The sequence below is a fragment of the Sinocyclocheilus grahami genome, unplaced genomic scaffold (assembly GCF_001515645.1).
Source record: "Sinocyclocheilus grahami isolate Dianchi unplaced genomic scaffold, SAMN03320097.WGS_v1.1 scaffold93.1, whole genome shotgun sequence".
In the NCBI taxonomy this organism is placed as follows: Eukaryota; Metazoa; Chordata; class Actinopteri; order Cypriniformes; family Cyprinidae; genus Sinocyclocheilus; species Sinocyclocheilus grahami.
In genome coordinates this window covers 70,913-93,011 of record NW_015505272.1, presented here as the reverse complement: position 1 = coordinate 93,011, position 22,099 = coordinate 70,913, and the positions used below count along the sequence as shown (strand labels likewise).

Genomic DNA, 22,099 nt, shown 5'->3' with positions numbered 1-22,099 from the left:
TCAACCGTAATTTTATGAAGCTACGAGAATACTTGTGAACACCCTAGCGCCATTACGGAAAGTACCACGACGCATGAGCTAATAGTGCTAGGGTGACGCGGAGGAGAAGAATTGTTAAATTAAGTCGTTATTTTTGTTTTCTTTGTGCACAAAAAAATATTCTCATAGCTTTGTGAAATTACGGTTGAACCACTGATGTCACAAGGACTGTTTGTCCGATATTCTTACTGCGTTTCTGTGCCTTGACAGTGGTAAATCCCTTGCTGTCTATGGAGGGTCAGAAAGCTCTCGGATTTCATCTAAAATATCTTGATTTGTGTTTCGAAGATGAATGAAGGTCTTAGGGGTTTGAAACGACATGAGGGTGTGTAATTAATGAGAGAATTTTCATTTTTGGGCGAATTATCACTAACCATAGCATAGAAAGTTTGGAGTCTCTAATACTGAGTTCACACTGCATGATTTTAACCCCGATTTTCACTCGCTGACAGGCTTTGCGAAATCGCCGACAAATGGCTGAAATCGGAAGCAAATCGGTGCTCATTCACGCGAGTGACAATTACTCAGTGCGAATTATCAAAGATGCGATCTGAGAGAATTGCAGACACGTCTCAGATGCCCGTGAAATAGTTGGCATGCTAAATATCTGGACCTGTCGGCGATTCAAAGTCCTGCTGTGTGAAATGAGATCTGACTGAAAATACTTCGGTGATGACCTACAGCCAATGAGAGAGCAAGATACAGGGCAGCGGGAAGTTCGGGGAGGAGTTATATAGTTTGCGGACCAGACAGAGTTGTCGGCGATTCTTCCTATTGTAAAGTCATGCAGTGTGTAACCATCTGTCGGCGAGCCATCGCGCAATGTGAACGCAGCAGCAACTGAATGCGACTCAGATAGTCATGCAGTGTGAAAACAAAGGTGATCCGATGACTTTGAAAATCGTGCAGTGTGAACTCGGCATAACTCAAACACTCTAGTGCCATTAACAGCTCAAAGTTGCACTCATGTTTATACTAATAACATTTGAACAGTAAAGTTTAGAAGCAAAATTTCCCTCTGACTCCTGGTCTCATGTAGAGTCAAATGGACACCAAAATGTTAAAATCTACAATATTTAATTATTCAAAAAACCTACTTTTTAAAAATCGCCCAAGACGAGTTGTCTGATTTTCACCAAAATCTTCAGACTACGCTGGCAAAAAGTTAAAGAATTCAAGTTGATTAGTCAAATCGTTCTCAATTAACATGTGAACGAATTTGACAAAGAGAGCACCAAAATGGGCTTGAGGCTATATCTCCGCAATGCTTTAGTGTATTCAAACCAAATTTGTTGTGTGTTTTGCTTCTAACTTTCTGAACGGTTTGGACAAAAATCACAAGGTCTCTTTAGATTCGGTGTGACATTCTGAGTCTAATGAATTTTCCCATGTCAGCCATTTTGGACATCAGGCATTTTGAATTTTGTCATAAAATGCTGTATTTTACGAACTCATTGGTGTGATGTTATGAAACTCAATACGTGACTTCGGCACCATGACCCGACGGTACTCAAAAAGTTTTGGGACAGTGCCACCTTGTAGTCAAGTTATAATGAAATTTCCCAAAAAAACGCTAGCAACTTTTGATTAAATTAGCTTATTGTAAAGAAACTGGTCTCAATATATTCCTTAAGTCATGCTAAGAACATAGATACGAATTTATCCATAGTTGCCCTAACATAGATACCGTTGTCTGCCGTTTTCATTTGTATGGATGCGAAATTAACTTTTACATGTTTTTAACATAAATGTGTGTTGGAAGTGTGTGTACACATCCACCCTATAATGATAAAAATCATTTAAATCAGGCTGTTGAGATTCCTGGCAGAATGATGTAGTTCTGCACTGGCCCCTCACACGATAGTTGATTGACAAGGCCATCTTACCTTAGACCCGTCCCTGAGTGAGCTGTGAGCTGTCTGCCATTGTGTCGACTCCGGTGCAGGGGAAGACAAGAATGTCTCTAATTAAGAGATTGAGGTGTTTTGTTGTTCATGTAATAATGAACATGGCAATCATCATTTACTCCTGACATCTGAGCCACTGAAGACGTGCTGAGTATAAGGGATTTTTATGAATCTTTGCAAATCACCTTTCCCTTATTGTAAAGAAACTGGTCTCAATATATTCCTTAAGTCATGCGAAGAACATAGATACGAATTTATCCATAGTTGCCCTAACATAGATACCGTTGTCTGCCGTTTTCATTTGTATGGATGCGAAATTAACTTTTACATGTTTTTAACATAAATGTGTGTTGGAAGTGTGTGTACACATCCACCCTATAATGATAAAAATCATTTAAATCAGGCTGTTGAGATTCCTGGCAGAATGATGTAGTTCTGCACTGGCCCCTCACACGATAGTTGATTGACAAGGCCGTCTTACCTTAGACCCGTCCCTGAGTGAGCTGTGAGCTGTCTGCCATTGTGTCGACTTCGGTGCAGGGGAAGACAAGAATGTCTCTAATTAAGAGACTGAGGTGTTTTGTTGTTCATGTAATAATGAACATGGCAATCATCATTTACTCCTGACATCTGAGCCGCTGAAGACGTGCTGAGTATAAGGGATTTTTATGAATCTTTGCAAATCACCTTTCCTATTAATGTGCTAGTTAGCAAGTTTTGTGGCTAAAGTTTACAGTCTGCTCATCACCCCACGGAAGAGAGGGGCGGGGTGAGCAGAGCTCATTAGCATTTAAAACGAAATGCAACAAAACGGCTTGCTCTGAAAATAGTTGTTTTTGACAGGGTTAAAAGGGTGTTTTTACACTACCATTGAGAAATTTTAACCAAAGTATGTTATAGACTTTTCATTAAGACCCTAAAGAATCATATCAACTTGTGAAAAATGGCCATTCGATGACCCCTTTAACGATCTTGTCAGATTTTCACCAAATTCGGCTTCAAATTCTTCTTCAGATTGTGCCGACAAAATGTTATGGATTTCATGTTGATAGACAAAACCATTTTTGTATATTGATGACATGATACCAAACTGCATCTCTGCAAAGCTTTGGCATAATGACATCAATCTTTGGGTCATTGTCACCTCACACTGATCACACCACATTAATTTGGAAACAACTCCACCTATTGGTCAAAAGTGATTAACCATTAATAATGAAATAAAAAAATGCTAATAGCTTGGAAACAGTTTTGCCTCTGCCACCTATTGGTCAAAATTGATAAAACATTAAATCATTATTAATGATTGAATTTATTTTAGCATTTAAAACGAAATGCAACAAAACGGCTTGCTCTGAAAATAGTTGTTTTTGACAGGGTTAAAAGGGTGTTTTTACACTACCATTGAGAAATTTTAACCAAAGTATGTTATAGACTTTTCATTAAGACCCTAAAGAATCATATCAACTTGTGAAAAATGGCCATTCGATGACCCCTTTAAAGATCTTGTCAGATTTTCACCAAATTCGGCTTCAAATTCTTCTTCAGATTGTGCCGACAAGATGTTATGGATTTCATGTTGATAAGACAAAACCATTTTTGTATATTGATGACATGATACCAAACTGCATCTCTGCAAAGCTTTGGCATAATGACATCAATCTTTGGGTCATTGTCACCTCACACTGATCACACCACATTAATTTGGGAACAACTCCACCTATTGGTCAAAAGTGATTAACCATTAATAATGAAATAAAAAAATGCTAATAGCTTGGAAACAGTTTTGCCTCTGCCACCTATTGGTCAAAATTGATAAAACATTAAATCATTAATGATTGAATTTATGATTTTTCAGCCAGTTTGAGTAAAATCACCATAAAATATCCTTAATACTCATTGTTGCCTTTGGTCTTATCCTCCCTGCCATGCTTGCTCCTCATTCTCTGCTGTGCTTGGCCCCTTAATTGCTGCATGCTGCTATATTTCATTTCCATTTCCACTGAAGAGAACTTGATATTAAATACAGCAGCTAGCTATTTAAATTATTTATAACCATTATCTAGTAACAGATGGCACACATTTTGATAAAAGTAATTTATTATGAAAAATAATAGTCACGTGATATTTATTTAGAATGTTGAGATTGTTCATTTTATCTGTAGGCCTATTCACCAGCATATTAGAAATACAGTTTTACAAAATTAATCTTTAATAAACTTGATTATTTGGTATATCACTTCATTTGGCACATAATTCATCATCCCTGTCATTATTACAGAACAATGCGTAATACTTTACTGACTCAGTACCACAATTCAACATATGACTTCACCTTTGAGACTTCAGTTTAATTTTGCTCACTTTCTGAATGAAGCAAACAATAATGTTCTTTAGTAACCATGCATTTTAAATGAATTAGCATTAATATCATATTTGGTTCAACTTCTTTGTTAAATGAAAAAAATTAGTTATAACAGGTGAGGTCAGAAAGAAGTATGCAGTCACCAATGCAGTTCATTAAACATAGCTTATTTTACCTTTCTTACAATATCAATATTACGATGAGTTTCATTTTAAATTCAACATTTCATATTGTAATCTTTGAGATTGATTGAGATTTGATGATTCTAATTCAAATGTAACCCAAGCTACAGTCTTGATGCAGAGGAAATTGCTGAGAAACTGCAAACTAAAGAATCTTATATAAACTTTGCATGTGTCAAAAGAATAGGTGTTAATGCACATTATATTCAGACCCTTTTCAAAAAACTGCTTTCCTACGACCTGCAAACAAGTTAAACTGATTTTACATCGTGTCTCATTTTTTTTATAGCATCAACAGTAACAGTAAAAAACAACAAGTCATATTAAAAATTTGTGAACACTGCCTGAAACCATGTCACATCAGCCACTATTTGTGCTAATTCAATGACAAATCACATTAAGAAAGTATCAAACACATATTTGATCTGAGAACTTTTACATTATTTTGCACATTATACTAGCAATGCAACTAGTTTGTTTCAAGTGCCCCTATTATGCCATTTTCAATATTGCCTTTCATGCAGTGTTTAATGTAGCTGTATCATGTGAATGTAAACGATCTGCAAAGTTGTAAAGCTGAAATTGCACGATAAATAAAGTTACTGTCTCCCAAAATAAAGAATCGACTCTGAACAGCTGAAACGAGTCGTTAGTAATTCGAATCCCATTTCCGTGACGGCTACATGTCACGGGGTAACACATTTGCATAATGCGCGCCTATGTTCTACGTTGGCCGGTGTAGTGCCGAAATTTGCACCCTGCTAAATTATGCACCCCCTAGTATTGGTAGGTTTAGGAGTAGGTGTGGGGGAGGGGTTAGGATTAGGGGTGGGGTTGGGATTAGGCAATCAGGTAGCGACTTCAACAAGGGGGTGCATAATCTGGCAGGGGTGCAGAATTCGGCACAACACCGGCCGCAAACAACTTCGTTAGAACACGTCATTCTACTGCTGACTGCTTCTCTAATCTCGGGAAGTTCAACGCCGGATTCACAAAACGCTTGCTGTTGAAAGATGGATCAGTATCCTGTTTATTTGGACCAGCTGCTCCACTGAATCACAACCTGCAAGTATGATAAATAATAGATGTTTATATTTTCTATCCACCTTTTTCTTGTCGTAAAAATGGGCCATTTGTAAATTATATGGGTTTGGCGTCCGGTTTCATCTGCTTCTACTCCGTCCAGCTATTTTTAGCTGAACAAAACCGTTCATTTTGCGGCTTGATATTTAAAGTTAACCCTAACCCTGACCTTGCATGCATGTAATCCTATTGTAAGAGAATCTCTTCAGAACATTAGATTCATCCACGCTGGACCCGTGCCGACTCACAACCCACGCAAGCTAGATAATTCCGCACACAGCTGCAATTCCAGGTTTTCAAACAGAGATGGTGACAAAGAGGCAAAACTTACGGACTGCAGCTTTAAATAGTTGAGAAAGAGAACTCATGTTGTGTAACAGTACATTGGGTCCGTGGATAAACTCTTAAAGGGACCGCAGTCCAATATTCCTGCTGCTGTCCATCATGTTAATCCAAGAACAAAAGACAAAGAAAATCACTTTCTGCTCTTGACTGAATACGTTTTATAACTTTAATGGTAAGCATTAATCTGTATTTAATTTTTACAACGAAAACTACAGAAATTAAAGTAATCAAATGGAAAATAACACTGGATGTGTTATTTTACATTTGATTACGTTAATTTCTGTAGTATTTCTTACCTGAATAAAAACTTGACCTGAAAAACTTAGTTTCATAGCTCTCTCTATTCTATTGCATTTATTTGTGCTGTTGTTTGCAATTTTTTTTAATTGTTCTTATTTTATTACTGACTTTTTACTTGTTTTTTTTTATGAAAATAAAACTTTGCGTTGAAGAAAAGTAGATTTTTGTTTGTATATGCTGTCAATTATAGTTCTTAGAAAGAAAATCGGAATCGGCAGATCACACTAACAAAAAATCGGAATCGGCCAAGAAAATTGCAATCGGTGCATCTCTATTAGAAACAGTAAAAATGGCATAATGGGGCACTTTAAAATGTTGGTATTGTCCCTAAGGAAAAAAACTTGTCTAGCGCTGATAAGTCCCCTTAAAACAGGCTTGAATCTCCTCCAGAGTTTTGCCTTTGGTCTCAGGGACAAAAATAGCAGTGAAGATGACATTGAGAGCACAGAGTCCAGAGAACATCCAGAATGTCCCTGCGCTGGTTATGGCATCCTAAAAAGAAACATTATTAATCCTGTATTAGACCTTTTTGTTAAACCTAGAAAGTTTCTGGGGAAAATACATGACCGTCAGCTCACCATGAGGTTCTGGAAGGTCTTGGTGACAATGAAAGCACAGGTCCAGTTGGTAAGCACACACAGAGCACTGCCCAATCCCCTCACTCGGGTAGGAAAAATCTCGGACATCACCAGCCAAGGAGTAGGACCCCAGCCAAGAGCAAAACCTGATTAACACATATTTATGATAGTCTACAGTCTATTTACTGACCCTTTTATTCACATTTCAATTATGACAAATCTTGGAATAGTTTTAGCATGTTAATCGATATGACAATGATAATGTATTTGGTCTTGGTGGAATAAATCTGCGAAATGTGCTGCTGCTATTGCTGCAGAGCAAGTACCGGCTTGCTACTGCCAATAAATGCAAAGGCACGCTGCTGTGAACATGTAAGATATGCTGCAGCTGCTGCATGAATAGGCATATATAAATCTGATAGCAGATCTAGACAGGTGGAGCTGGAGTGTTTTAGAGGGAACCAGCTTGCAGTGAACACTGAACCAGATTATTTAAATGTTGAACATTGGCTGCAGAATCAGCAGAGGCCAAAAAGCTTATGCCATGCGTGAAATTATGTGGTCAATCAGCCTGTGCCATTTACAGTTTCATGACTGAACTTGATATTTCACCAAAAATAGGAACTGGACAAAACCTCAAGTACAGCAACACAGTGAAAACTAGACATCACTGTATATTTTGTTTTTTCTTTAAGTCAGTCTGCATCTGTAAAATAATTGGTATCTGGATGGACATAAATTCTGATTACAACTATTATTTTATAGATCTTTATATTTGAACTAAATTGAGTTGGACAATGACACTATTGTCTTCTGTGGAGCTGCTTATAGCAGAATTGAAATCGTTTCATAATTAATGAACTTTTTCAACATTAACAGTTTTTGAACTGAACAGAAGCAACACTGAACTAAATTGAAATGACACTATTGTCTTCTGTACCCTTTTTTCCTGTTTATTACTGCAAAGCTGCTTTTAAACAATCTGTATTGTATAAAGTGCTAAATAAATAAATTTAACTTGAACACATACAGCAGGAAATCTTAGTACAGTTGCTAAATATTTCTTGTTCTATGGTAAGATTCAGTGAAATACATTTCATCTTACCTGCAATGAAAAGGCCCATGCTTCCCACAGCCAGCCAGGCCAGGTCTGTAGGAGGCTGCTCTGCCAGAGAACCCTGGGCGTCTAATAATACACTCGTCAGTGAGGAGTTATTATGCTTCACAGTCAACTTGAAATATACTCCAAACACTGCTTCACTAACACACATGGTGACACCTTGTGGAGGGGCACAAAATTAAGGACAATCCATTTACAGTTTTTTCCAAAAACAGTAGTGCAAATGGTAACACTTTACTTAAAGCCTTTATGTATAATACATTATAAAGGGTTATTAAAGGGTATAATGCGTTAAAATGATTCATAATGTGCTTTGTAATACATTATATCTTGTCGTAAATAATTGTAAACAAATTTAAAATGCATAGTGTAACAATGAATTGATAAGTGTTATAATGTTTCAACTGTGGTTACAATTATTCATTAGACTGTACAATGCATTATAAGGTGCAATACAAGGCATAATTAATGCATTAAAACTACTTTTATAATGCATTATACACAAAGGCTATAAGTAAAGTGTTACCGTGCAAATATATCAGTTTATTAATGATGTTGCTACCAGACAAGATGAGGAGAATTTTCCGCCCAGCCTTGTCCATGATAGCAGCAGCAATTGCAGTGAAGACCACCTGTGTGGCTGCAACAATAACAGTGGCCACATCGCTGCTCTGTGGTGGAAAATAAAGAACATTACAGTGTGCATTTAGCATAAAAAAAGCTGAATGAATGAACTTCATCAACAAAACTCACTTTGAAATGGGCCTGCTCGAAGATTGTCTCTGCGTAAAACATGATGGCATTAATGCCGGTTAATTGCTGGAGAAGCATCATCATAATGCCTATGCCTAAAGGCTTATAGACACCAGGGTCCTTTAGATCCGCCAGACTGAAGCTTTGCTCCTTTAATCAGTCACATGTCAAATTTAGTGACTTGTATACAGTTGTACACAGAATTTATTAATTAAATAAAAAAACCTTAAACCCTGGTTGGTAACACCCACATTTAATCATTCAATTCAGTTCCTGTTGGATACAATTTGAGATGGTTCACCCAAAAATCAAAATTCTGTCATCATTCACTCACCCTCATGGTGCTCCAAGACTTTCGCTCCTCTACGAAACACAAATCAAGATATTTTTTTTGAAACCTGAGAGATTTCAGTTTCTCCACTGAAAGTCCACACAACCAAAAAATTAAAGCTTTAAAAAGTTCATAAAGACTTATAAAGTTATAAGTCTTATAACTTATAAGATTTAATACAAGTATTCTGAAGAGACTTTTTATATTACGAATATATAATTTAAAAAAATTTTCAATAGTTTTTTTCCACATATAAACATGGTCCACAAGAACGAATAAAGTTTGTTCGTCAAGCAAGAATGGCTGCGCTTCCGTTTACCATATTTGAAGAGCTTTATATATGTGCATTGTTCAATGTTTATATATAAATAAAAGCCTAAATTAAACGTATTTGTCATATAAAGTGGTCATGTCTCTTGGATTATGCCACTCAAATCGTGGATTTTGAATCATTTTTTGTGGAATACTTTCATTGGAGGGATATAAATCATCATGAAAAATATATTAATTTGCGTTTCAAAAAAAGAATGAAAAGTCTAATGGATTTGGAACGACATGAAGCAATTCAGTAAGACATGAGTAAATGATGACAGAATTTTCATCTTTTTGGTGAACTGTTTCATCATTGAATATCCAGTTCACTCAAAAATGTTAAATTAGAAATTTCACATTGACTTTAACCTTGAACTGCAGATCAAAATGTAATACTAAAATTGAGAGCTTTGAACTTTGAGATGTGAAATGAGAAATTTGTGATGTCTAACTTCATTGTTGTAGGCCTCTTCTATTCTAGCACACTCCCACTCTGCCGGGGCATCAGGGCCCCTGAGGAACCGCAGGGCCTCCTCTGCCTCTTTCCTTTTCCCTTGGGAGAGCAGGAATCGTGGTGTCTCCGGCATGAAGCACATACACACCAGCATTATTGTGGGAGGGATAGAGGATGCAATTGCTAACCATCGCCAGTCCAGGAACAAACCTTGAAAAAAAAATTGCATTATTTAAAGTGATAGTTTGCCACAAAATGAATTCTGTTATCATTTACTCACCCTCATGGCATTGTATAAATACTACTATAAATTACTGGAGGTACTTTTAAGGTATACAGTATACTACTACTGATCACACAGAATGGGTCAGGTTTTCATACTCTTCATGTAAACACAGCCCAGATAGAGCAATGTACAATGCAGGCTCTGTGTATTTTTAAGAGGGACATTCCTCAGCTAAATTGACCTAGCCATTAATGCAATACTGAAAGTCTTTCATAAGGATTCTCGCCAGCACAAATTAGGGAGGCATTCACACAAATCTGATCTGATTTCAAAGAACAAATAAAGTACTGGAGTGCAGGGATGCACTGGAAAAGAGACAGTATACAGTATGTGTAAGATCTCACTGTAATTAAAGAAGGTTGAAATGTGTCCTCCGATTAAACATTAACAATCATCTCATACAGCTAACTGAGAGTAGAGCAGCTCTATTTACTCTCAAAGGGACTCAAGTGTCATAACTTGTGTCACAGTTCAGTCACAAGTTTAAAATGAGGGCTAATACCTGTTATATAGGCTCCCATAATGCCTATCACAACCATAAGTTGCACGCACGAGCCCATAGTTCCCCTAACACGCTCATGAGCCGTTTCAGAGATGTAGAGCTGCAGAAATGGAGAGCAAAGTCAAATGGATAACGTTCTGTTGAATTAAATTGCCAAAATTTGGTTAAAAACATGGTTCACAGAATTTCAATTGTTAACGACGGTCTGCAGTTCTACAATAACAACAATAATTTCTGAGAGCATTTTCCCCATTTTTTCCCCCCATAGGAGTTTTAAAAACTTTGTTGAAGGACTATAAGTCATGAAAGGAACCAAACCAACCAACTATGAAGTGAATAACAATGACAAAATTAGACTTGAAGCAAAAAAATTATTTGAAAATTGGTCAAAAGGTACAAGACTGTGAAATGAACAACTGTAGTGAGACAAAGAACCACATTACCACGAAGCACTGCGTATGACATAACCCAATTAAATGATGGAGAAATATAAAACGATTCATTTAAAGGTGTTGATTATATATAGAAACAATATTTATTTAAGCTTATTGCAAAATATACCTATGTATATACAAATATTTCAGGAGTTTAGGAGCATAAGGAGACTGACACTGTTATGTCATCTGCTGTGCTTCATGCAAGAAGGTGGACGCTAAAGAGCCCATGATTCTGATTGTGGGAGACTTCTTTGCAGAATCTTGTTTTTACCAGGAATTTTGCTGTTAAACATGAATATTTTAAAACAATTCAAACAATGCAGACTGATGGTTTCAACAAAAGCAAATACAACCTGACTGCTCACAGTAGGTCTTAAGGTTTAGCATTTATTGTTAAAAATCAATTCCTCTATAGAGAAAATCTGGGATTTTTACTTCCAGCAATACACTGGTAATACTTACAGGTACAACAAGAGAAGTCACTCCACTGGCTAGACCAGTGAGCACTCTGCCCACATATAACATCCAGTGGTTCTGAGCAGCGATAATGATGGTAAACCCACAGATGAAGGGTAATGCACAAAACATAAGGCTCAATTTTCGTCCAATCTTCTCGACAATCCATCCTCCAAGGAGACCCCCAAGAGCTGCACCAATGGTCACCACGGACTATAAGACAGAGAATCATAATGTTGTTCCGTTGACATCAGCATCTTTGCTAAACTTTTTTTAGCGGACAACTAACTTTGGATTTTGGTATTTAAACATCCTCCAACTCAGAAACTAATGGCATCAGACAGAGAATCATAATGTTGTTCCGTTGACATCAGCATCTTTGCTAAACTTTTAGCGGACAACTAACTTTGGATTTTGGTATTTAAACATCCTCCAACTCAGAAACTAATGGCATTGTAAGTTCTGAGGAACTAAAAATGATAAGCATTTACCTGAAAAAAAAGCAGGATCTAAAGCATTCACATACCCCAAACCAGGAAGCTTCCTCTGTGCTGAGCTGCAGTCGTGGGTCTTGGATTTTGCTGAGTTCAGGTATGGCAGGAGAGCTATAACCCAGGACAAACCCAAAACTCAGGGGTCCCAGAACTGCTGCGAATGTGGCAATATACAGCTTCCCATTCTTAACTTTACTGTCGAGCAAAAGTAGTTACACACAAATCAGCTATGGATAAGGTTAGCATTCGTGTTAAACAGGTTTTCCTTGAGTACAGGAACACTGTATGTTAAGTCATTGTCAACTCATTCTGTTGACAAAATGTAATGATTCTTCGTTGTGGATATACACCGTGTTCTTTGAAGCACCATGGAGTAGCATGTAATACCATCATAAGTTGCATAAAAGTGACCATAAATTCACACTTACTCCAGATAGGAGTCCTGCTCTGATCTGTCCTCGTCTGTCTGCTCATCGTTGACCAACAGTGGTCTGGTCTCCTCATACTCATCCATAGCGTCTCCTCTCACAAACGAGAATCAAGCACTTCATAGATAATCGCCACACACAAACTGTGCTGTTATGTCATACGTTACAACTGACAAAACATACATAAGCTCAGCCAGCGAAGTATCAAAGGCTTTGTTTATCAGCATCCCGAGGAAAAACGCTTTATTCACTTGTTGTCAGCTGACAGTAATACATACCTGCTGACCAAAGACGTTGCGATTTCAAAATAAAAGTCGGTTATTATTCCTTTGTGCTTGCATACAAGAATGCACACAAAATATTTATTGCCTATTATTTTTTTTAAACATTTGATCTAACATTGTGCTTTTAAATTCATTTTATAAAATTGTCACTTTGCACTAAATGTATTTTAAAAGATGTTTATTAAAAACACATTTCTACATACAGCCGTTGCTCTTCTTTTGCCATTTAACTGTTCCCATAGTTACTAAATGTTTTCAAAAGTGCTTTTAGTTTCAGGGTCTGCACTGTTTGTTGATTTGTTTTGGTTGTGGGAAATAAACGTGAGGACTCTGGAGGTTTTTCATTTTCTTTACGTGCTTTTATAGACTTAAACTTTTACTGATGCACATCTGTTGTCAATATGAATCCACCTGTTGGCTGTGCCGAGGTTCGTATTTTACATGTGTGCAACATTTCTTGCTCTGTGTGTGTGTGTGTGTGTGTGTGAGAGAGAGAGAGATTAGATGAAACAGTTTAGTACATATTCATGCAGTTGAAAATGTCCATGTGCTCTCAGAAGTAAGAATAATTCCTGGTCATGTCTTTCAAGCAAGCAGAACGAGGAAATAATAAGTATTCGAATATATTTATTTATACAAAAATCTGTATTTCTCATTTTCCAGAAAAAGAAACCGGATATGTATGGGGAGCGCATAATAAAAGAAAAGACAGAGAAACAGTAAGTGAACAGATGTTTATAAACAATACTACAGAGTCTAACTGAGAAGCATATTTACACATGTGCACATGTGTCTAGTTATGAAGCAGGTGTTGGTGCCATGTCACAGTCTCACTTTGACAAGGCTGTGTCCTGTTTCTCAAAGGCCATTCTACTCCAGCCACATCAGGTAAAGGCCAGGCAATGGATTGTATATGTACTCCATAATTATTTGGCTCTAAATATTCATCTTATTTAATATTCTCCCCACCTGCAGACTAAGTTTTATGTCCAACGAGCAGAAGCATATCTTCAGCTGTGTGACTTCCAATCTGCAGCACTAGATTACAAACATGCCTGCAGTCTGGATCCCCAAACTGAGGCCTACCCTCGACAACTTGCCTTCATCTACTACCTGCAGGTACAACAATTAATTTATTCACAGATGACAGAAACTAGATTATGAGCTTGAAATATTACAAATGGCATCGCCTTTGCTGTTTGTGTTTTGAAATGTATCTATTCATTAACACATTTATAAAACATTAAGTTTGCATTAGAATTATGACTGTTGTTTTTTTTCTTTTTGCCCTTTTGATCTTTACCCCTAATGCCCATTTTATTAATATTTATTTGCATAGTTGAAATGCAAATTTTCCCTGCAATAAAATGTGCATGAATTTATCACATATGGTCCTCTGCTGTTATTCATTGTTAATGACCACATATCTGTGTATGTTCTAACTGACCTTATAGGGCCAGTGTTGTTTTGATTTAGGGAAGTTTCTGGAGGCTCTGGAGTCTTTCACAAAAGCTGCAGAACTCAAACCCTCCTTTCGCCCATATCACATTAGAAGGTCAGTGCAGACTGTACCAGATATTTAAGTGCCCTTCAAAGAGATTTGAAGTCTACATGTGTCTGAACTACTAGCTAAACTAGCATCATGTTAACACCAAAATACCACTAGGTGGCGCTACATGCTCTCTCTTCACCTAACTATCATCACCAACTGTTGTTCACATTATTGAGTGCTGTTGCTTTTTTTTTTTATTTCCATTGTGTGTGTGCAGGATTTAACTAAATGCAACATATTATTCATATAATTCCCAAGTTATTACTGAATTAAAGCTAACTCAAAATGGATTTGGACAATCAAGCCACATTTTAAAATATGTGTATGTTTAAAGTAGCATTTATTTTTTTTAAGAAATATAGTTTAAAATATAGCTCAATGTCACTCACACTTTTCATGAAAAATAATTAAACAATTTAATTAAAGAACTACATTATTGAAAAAAATATTAAAACAATAGACATATTGTTCAAAATGAGCAAAAAAAGTATATTTGGACACACAAGCACATTCTATAAATAGCCAGAATTAGCGCCAGGCGATAAACAATATCATATCAAGATCACGATTAAAATGTATGTGGATAACGATGATACAAATCTGAAAAAGGCTGAAAAGTCGGTCTAAAAAGGGTCAAAATGACCCTCAACAGTCTGAAAGTGTTAAAAGATATTGGCTAGAAAAGTGCAGTTAGTCTTTTAGTTTTGTTGCTGATGACACTTGATTTGATATTTTGGATCCAATGCAATGCAATACAGGCATTTTTAAGTGTGACGTAAGTGTTAAAAAGTGTTCAAAAAGAGTTTTGGGCTACCGTGGAAACCATGAGATCATAATTTTCCATAATTGTTGTATATGTATTCATAGTTTGGCTTGTCTGACCGCTCTTGGCCGTTACTCTGACTGTCTTCGGTTGGTCAATAATTGGCTGGAGACGGACGGCCAGTCAGCAGACCTCTTCACTCTGAGAGCTCGCCTTCACCACCAGCTCAATCAGGTCAGACCATCATTCACAGCCTTCAGAAAAACATTTCCCTTCAAGTGACTGTAATAAACAGGTAAGAGGACTGCGTGTCTCCTCAGATGACTCTGTGCTATCATGACTTGAGGTCAGCACTCAGGCTGAAACCGTGCTGTCCAGAGGCACAGGCACTGCTGAAGAAGCTGAAGGAAGCAGCGGATGATTCCCATCAGGCAGCTGTTGATAAGGCATTGAAGGGAGAGCTTTCAGATGCACTGGGGAAAATTAACACCGCTCTGGAATATAACCCCAATAAAGCACAGTACTACCTCTTTAGGTAAGGGGCATTTACTGCATGCTGAAGAATTGGTCTTTTGTGACAGTGATATTATTCCATTTAATTTAGTATTATGATATGATATGCACACTTAATTTAGGTTTTATATGAATTTTCTGTTACAATTATTTATTTTTTTTGCTTTGCTTTTCTATTACCAGTCAAAAATGTAGACAGACCGATTATTTATATTACTATTTTACAGGGTTAGGGTTATTACTGTTTTCTATGAAATACGAAAAATGAATGACACAAATTAGTTTTTTTTTTACTGTATATTTATAGCTATTTAAGTAAAATAAGTTTCTTCAAAGTTTGCCTGCATGATAGTACTAGCATGATACATGTACACAAAATATTGTAGTATTATGGTACTGTGTTCACAAAAAAAATTTAATACCAGCACTAAATCAGCATAAACCAGCCTGGATCAGAAAGTAAATTCATAATATTAACATTGTTTGTATAATACCTTTCAGACATTATAGCACAAACAAGTGCATTACAGGCAATTACAAAAAGTGGATTACATTGATGATAATTAATAAATAGATAAAAGGGGCACAAGAAAGTTAAATTAAAATATACTTTTTGGATGGAAATCAGACCAGCAATAATTGATGAACTGGTCTTTTCAGCAGTGATATACTGTAGGACTATCTTGTTTGTACAGTATATGGGTTGTAAATGCTTTAATAAGAAGTAAATTCAAATCAATCAATCAATAAATTAAATAAAAAATGAACTACATATAGTGAAATAGACATATAATATAAATGGTATTAATGGGATACAGTGGGGAAAATATTTATTTGATCCCCTGCTAATTTTGTAAGTTTGCCCACTAACAAAGAAATGAAGGGTCTGTGATTTTTATGGTATGTTTTGGTCCGCTCCTCTTCAATGGCTGTGCGAAGTTGCTGGATATTGGCAGGAACTGGAACACGCGGTCGTATATGCCGATCCAGAGCATCCCAAACATGCTCAATGGGTGACATGTCCGGTCTGTATGCTGGCCATGCAAGAACTGGGATGTTTGCAGCTTCCAGGAATTGTGTACAGATCCTTGCAACATGGAGCCGTGCATTTTCATGCTGCAACATGAGGTGATGGTCGTGGATCATTGGCACAACAATGGGTATTGATTTGCATTTCAGTGAGTGAAATAAGTATTTGATCCCCTATCAACCAGCAAGAATTCTGGCTCTCATAGATTGGTTATGTGCCCATATTGAACACAGATTAGTCCTGTTACTTTAAGAAGTTACTCCTAATGTCAACTCGTTAGGTGTATGACACCTGTCCACACAATCTGTATCTTTCATTTCAACCTCTCCCACCACCATGGGCAAGACCAAAGAGCTGTCAAAGGATGTCAGAGACAAGACTGTAGATCTGCACAAGGCTGGAATGGGCTACAAGACCATCAGCAAGAAGCTTGGTGAGAAGGAGACAACTGTTGGTGCGAATATTCGGAAATGGAAGAAATACAAAACAACCATCAATCGGCCTCGGTCTGGAGCTCTGTGCAAGATCTTGCCTCATGGGGTAAGGATGATCATGTGAAAGGTGAGGGATCAGCCCTGAACTACACGGGAGGAGCTTGTTAATGATCTTAAGGCTGTTGGGACCACAGTCACCAAGCAAAACATTGGTAACACACTGCGCTGCAATGGACTGAAATACTGCAGCGTCCGCAAGACCCCCCTGCTCAAGAAGGCACATGTACAGGCCTGTTTAAAGTTTGCCAAAGAACATCTAAATGATTCAGAGAAGGCTTGGGAGAAAGTGCTGTGGTCAGATGAGACCAAAATTGAGCTCTTTGGCATGAACTTGACTCGCCGTGTTTGGAGGGAGAGAAATGCTGACTATGACCCCAAGAACACCATCCCTACAGTCAAGCAAGGAGGTGGAAACATTATGCTTTGGGGCTGTTTTTCTGTTAAGGGTACAGGACGACTTCACCGCATTGAGGGGCAAATGGACGGGGCCATGTACTGTAAAATCTTCAGCCAGAACACTGAAGATGTTCATGGATGGGTCTTCCAGCATGTCAATGACCCGAAACATACCACCAAGGCAACAAAGGAGTGGCTCAAGAAGAAGCACTGTCTGTCTCTATACGTTAAAATAAACCTACCATAAAAATTACAGACCTTTCATTTTTTTGTAAGTGGGCAAACTTACAAAATCAGCAGGGGATCAAATAAATATTTTCCCCACTGTACATTCATTCGTCATTTACTCACCCACCACTTGTTCCAAACCTTTATGAGTTTAATCTGCTGAACACAATAGAAGATATTTTGAGGAATGTTGGTAACCTTCCATTAAATTTTTTCCATACTGTGAAAATCAATGGCTACGTCAACGATTTGGATACCAGCATTCTTCAAAATATCTTCTTTTGTGTTCAACAGCTGAAAGAAATTCATACAGATTTGGAACAACTTGAGGCTAAGCAAATAAAGACAATTTTCATTTTTGGGTGAACTATCTCTATAAAATACACATATTTTCTGTCTGCTCATAGGGGGATTCTATATCGGCGCCTGAAAGACTTCACTGCTGCCATTGAGGACTTGATTCTTGCTGTTGAGTTCTGTGGGGTTGGAGAAGATCATCCTCAAGGAGGCATGCAGGACAATTCAGAGGATTTAGAGGAAGATGCTCAGACCCAACTCATACTCACATACAATGATTTTGCCATTCAGTGCTTCTCCCGGAATCTGTACGGTGAAGCCATCATGCTGCTGAACAAGGCCATAGAGAAACAGAGAGATGCAAATGAGCTGTTCATCAACAGAGGAGGTGTGGACTGAGAAATAAAGAGGTTAATGGGTGTTGGGCTGAAAGTGGCGTAAAGATGGTGATATTTCTTGTTGAATTAGAATTTCTTAAATGGCTTGGTTGTTTCACATCACTCAAAATAATGGAGCAGAATTTGTATTCTACAGAGAAAATCTGTCTTTTTTCCTCCAGATTGTTTTTTTAAGCAGTGTGAGTGGACATTTGCACTGGCTGACTATCAGCAAGCAGAGGAGATGGACCCTGACAACACGGATATCTGGCTACGGCTTGCTGTTATTCACAATACACTGGGTCTGCATGGCTATGAAGACAAGTAGGTTTAAACTATGTGGTTAAGTATGAAATTATAAACATATTTCTTTACCTTGTGCCTCTTGATATTATTTTAGAAATGTGTTTTGTTTCAGGAACTACCAGGAAGCAGCAGACAAGTTTTCTGTTGCTATAAGGTACAACCCTGGTGAAGTACATTACTATGAGAATCGAGCCAAAGCTTACAGCAAAGTGGCCAAAATGGAGGAGGCCAAGATGGATGCCATCAGAGTCCTTATCTTGGAGCCCACCAATGATCAGGCAAGTCTCTCTTTGTTACATTCCCAAACTACGGTAAATGTTCCTAATCAAATATGGATAAAATGTCTTAAGATTTAAGGCTTTTTGATGATGCCAAAACCCCCAAGTATGATAATCACCATGTGAGGAAAAATGGCTATAAATTGTTATGTACAGACCCATTTATAAATATTATAATCATAAAAAAGTTGTTTCCAAAAATTATTATTTTGGCTTCTAAATGTAATCAAAAAATGATTAAATATTATCTGGAGAACATTTAGAAATAATAGGTGAGAAATAGGCTTAGAAATAGAAAATGGCTTTTTAAAAAATAAAATCACAAATATTTTATGCGAAATATATGTATTTTTATCTAACATTTTCAAACTGGACTTGAAAATAATGACTTTAAGAATCGCAAGTGTATAGAACTTTATTTAGTTGTTTTAGATGGAAAAGGGCCATCTTTAAATGTAGTTTATCATTCCTAAATCTAATTTTAGGTGTTGCCTTTGCTGTCCAGTCTGCTCCCAGGATGCTCCTTGACAGATATTATGTCCTGTGCCACTGCACAGTCAGTCACAACCCAGCTGACGGCAAAGATTCAGGCTTTCAAACTAGCAGTCTCCAAGGTGTCAAGGTTTGTGAGCATGCTGATGAATAAACTCACTGTGGTTTAGTTTGATTGTAGAGATGCCTGGGTTCTCTTATCTTCAGAAGATTTTATGCTAGATTGTGTGAATGTAGGTTTATTGCTAGGAATCAGCTTTTAGTTTTAAGAGCTCCATTCCTTCTGCTAGAATTGGCAGGATGGCCCTTGCCAAGGAGGAGAGTCAGTCACAAACATCCTCACAGAAGTTACAGGCTGAAGATGGTTCAGAGGAGATGATGAAGCCATGCGTCACTCCAAGAGAGGTGCAATGCAAGCTAGTCAAGAGAAAACAGCAGGTAGACATGTGCCAGATCTACACACAAAATTGTTTGCTACTAGTGTTGTAAATACTGACCAATACAGTGATAGAGAGCCACATTACAACCCCATCTCATGAAAGTGCATATAAATACCACAAGTTTCTTTTTCTATTTGGCGTTATATTTATATAGGGGGAAGTTGTGAGAATGGTTAGAGAGTCGGACTCGTAACCCAAAGGTTGCAGGTTCGAGTCTCGTACCGGCAGGGATTGTAGGTGGGGGGAGTGAATGTACAGCGCTCTCTCCCACCTTCAATACCACGACTGAGGTGCCCTTGAGCAAGGCACCGAACCCCCAACTGCTCCCCGGGCGCCGCAGCATAAATGGCTGCCCACTGCTCCAGGTGTGTGTTCACGGTGTGTGTGTTCACTGCTGTGGGTGTGCGCTTTGGATGGGTTAAATGCAGAGCACTAATTCCAAGTATGGGTCACCATATGCGTATCATATACATGCCAAACACGTGCGTATCATATGCACGCCAAAGTCAATTTCTGCATATAAATAGCACACCAAATAGAAACCGAAAATCATGCTATTGATACGCATTTTAATGAGACCGGGCTCCAACATTATTTATCACCCACACTTCAGACATTATCATTGAAATTTTTGGAATCAGTAATATATTTTTATGTTTTTATTTCCCAAGGTAGTGTTTAGCTGTTTAAAATTGATAATGCAAATGATTAATGTTTGAAATTACTGTTTTATAATTTAATCTTTACCTGTGAAGGCAAAGCACCATTTTTCCAGTCTTCTTAGAAAAGCTATTACCTCATCCTGAAGAAATTATTTGAAAGTGCAAATTTAGTACTACAGAAACATTTTTTAAATAATCTTAGCACCGTTTGAAATGGCTGCACTTCTTAAAAGTGCGGAATTATTCACTACTGAAGTTCAAATTTGGTTTAAAAATGGACAAAAAAATATTTTCCATATAAACTTATATTGTTCATATTACATTCAAAACTAATTTGTCCAAAAAACAACTTTCGGTCCACTGTAAAAACGTGTGGAATAAATAACAAATTATTTGCTCCAGTTGTATTTCTTTCATTTTTTATGATATCATTCTCAGTTAAATGTGTGTGTTTTCTCGGAAAGGCTAAATCTTTTAACTTGTGGCATGAATCTCTTCTGTTTATGGTGTCAGTTGAATCAAGCTGTGAAAAGAGCCCTGCAGCAGAGGCAGCCCCTGCACTATGACGGGCCCCGTCTGGCCCTTCACCACCCTGTACGTGAAGAGCCTAGCACTCGGGAACGGCCGTATGTGTGGAGGAAATTTGGGGGCTTTGGGCTCAATTGTTGAAGGCTCATTGGTATGAATCAGTCTCAGCGATTCTGGTGACTGGGTAATCTGTAATTCCCTTAATACTTTGGGTTCTAGACTTATAGGGATATTTCAAACATGAATATTTTGTCATCATTTAGTGACTTTTTTTCTGAACCTGTATGGCTTTCTTTCTTCTGAGGAAAAACAAACAAAGACATTTTGACACTGGAGTCCAAACATTGGAGTCTGAACTATTTTTTTTAAGAGTTTTGCATACGGTTTTGAAACAAGATGAATATATGAATTATGTATTATATTTCCTTGAAGGTTAGAGATTGTTTTGGCATTATATTTGATTGAGTCAATTCCTTGCAATAATGCTGTGAGAGTTGTTTTGTTCATAGCAGCTGTTGCTGCTCAGAGGTCCTCAGCAGCTGGGGAAACAGCTGAGAAAGTGAGCCAGAAAAGAGAACAGTATAAAAACACCACTGGCAGCTGATCCCAGACTTTTATCACAGACGTTTACACTCCCTTGCTAATAGTGAAACACATGTTTTCAGCCCCTAGAGGAGACAGCCTGAGATTTTTGGGCATTGCAACAATAGAACAATCGGACGTCGTTTTCTGACATTTATTGTCCTTGTGCAAAAAGAAAACATACATGAAATAAAGACTTTCTGTAACTAACCATTTAGTCCAGTCTACGGTTATGTAGACTGCGAAGAAGGCATTTGCTCAGCTGTGTGGTGATTTATAATCTTCACTTGACTTACAGCTTATCTTTGTCGACGATTTGAAGTAGCACTCAGTTATTATCATCACATTAGACCTTAATCATTTTAGACGCCTTACTGATTTTTAACACCGATGACAGTGAGGGGGGGGGGGAGTAAAAAATAAATAAATGTACAAAAGTCGTGTAGTGTATTTCAGCCTACATTTCAGTTTAGTGTACAACCAGAACACATAGTGTGGCATTTTG

The 22,099-nt window shown here is 37.5% G+C and overlaps 2 protein-coding genes across 4 annotated transcripts; one reads left to right on the top strand and one right to left on the bottom strand.

Annotated features, from left to right (window-relative positions):
- Window positions 1-6,458: 6,458 nt before the first annotated feature.
- Window positions 6,459-12,650, bottom strand: slc2a8 (solute carrier family 2 member 8). 2 transcript variants are annotated; one of them, XM_016275368.1, is made up of 10 exons: window positions 12,373-12,650; window positions 11,977-12,139; window positions 11,457-11,663; window positions 10,558-10,657; window positions 9,768-9,979; window positions 8,673-8,822; window positions 8,482-8,590; window positions 7,905-8,078; window positions 6,800-6,945; window positions 6,459-6,713 (listed from the first exon to the last, which is right to left on the bottom strand). In XM_016275368.1, the coding sequence occupies exons 1-10, from the start codon at window positions 12,456-12,458 to the stop codon at window positions 6,567-6,569; spliced, it is 1,494 nt and encodes a 497-aa protein (XP_016130854.1). In that variant the 5' UTR covers window positions 12,459-12,650; the 3' UTR covers window positions 6,459-6,566. The 2 variants fall into 2 exon arrangements, with proteins under 2 accessions (XP_016130854.1, XP_016130855.1); XM_016275369.1 differs by having other exon boundaries at window positions 9,918-9,979.
- A 277-nt stretch (window positions 12,651-12,927) lies between these two features.
- Window positions 12,928-21,287, top strand: LOC107587552 (tetratricopeptide repeat protein 16). Of its 2 annotated transcripts, none has more exons than XM_016275365.1 (13): window positions 12,928-13,084; window positions 13,320-13,375; window positions 13,454-13,544; window positions 13,632-13,775; window positions 14,111-14,211; window positions 15,076-15,205; window positions 15,292-15,506; window positions 18,040-18,317; window positions 18,489-18,630; window positions 18,725-18,890; window positions 19,376-19,512; window positions 19,673-19,820; window positions 20,998-21,287. In XM_016275365.1, the coding sequence occupies exons 1-13, from the start codon at window positions 13,058-13,060 to the stop codon at window positions 21,151-21,153; spliced, it is 1,791 nt and encodes a 596-aa protein (XP_016130851.1). In that variant the 5' UTR covers window positions 12,928-13,057; the 3' UTR covers window positions 21,154-21,287. The 2 variants fall into 2 exon arrangements, with proteins under 2 accessions (XP_016130851.1, XP_016130852.1); XM_016275366.1 differs by lacking the exon at window positions 12,928-13,084 and adding an exon at window positions 13,127-13,215.
- The last annotated feature ends 812 nt before the right edge of the window (window positions 21,288-22,099 follow it).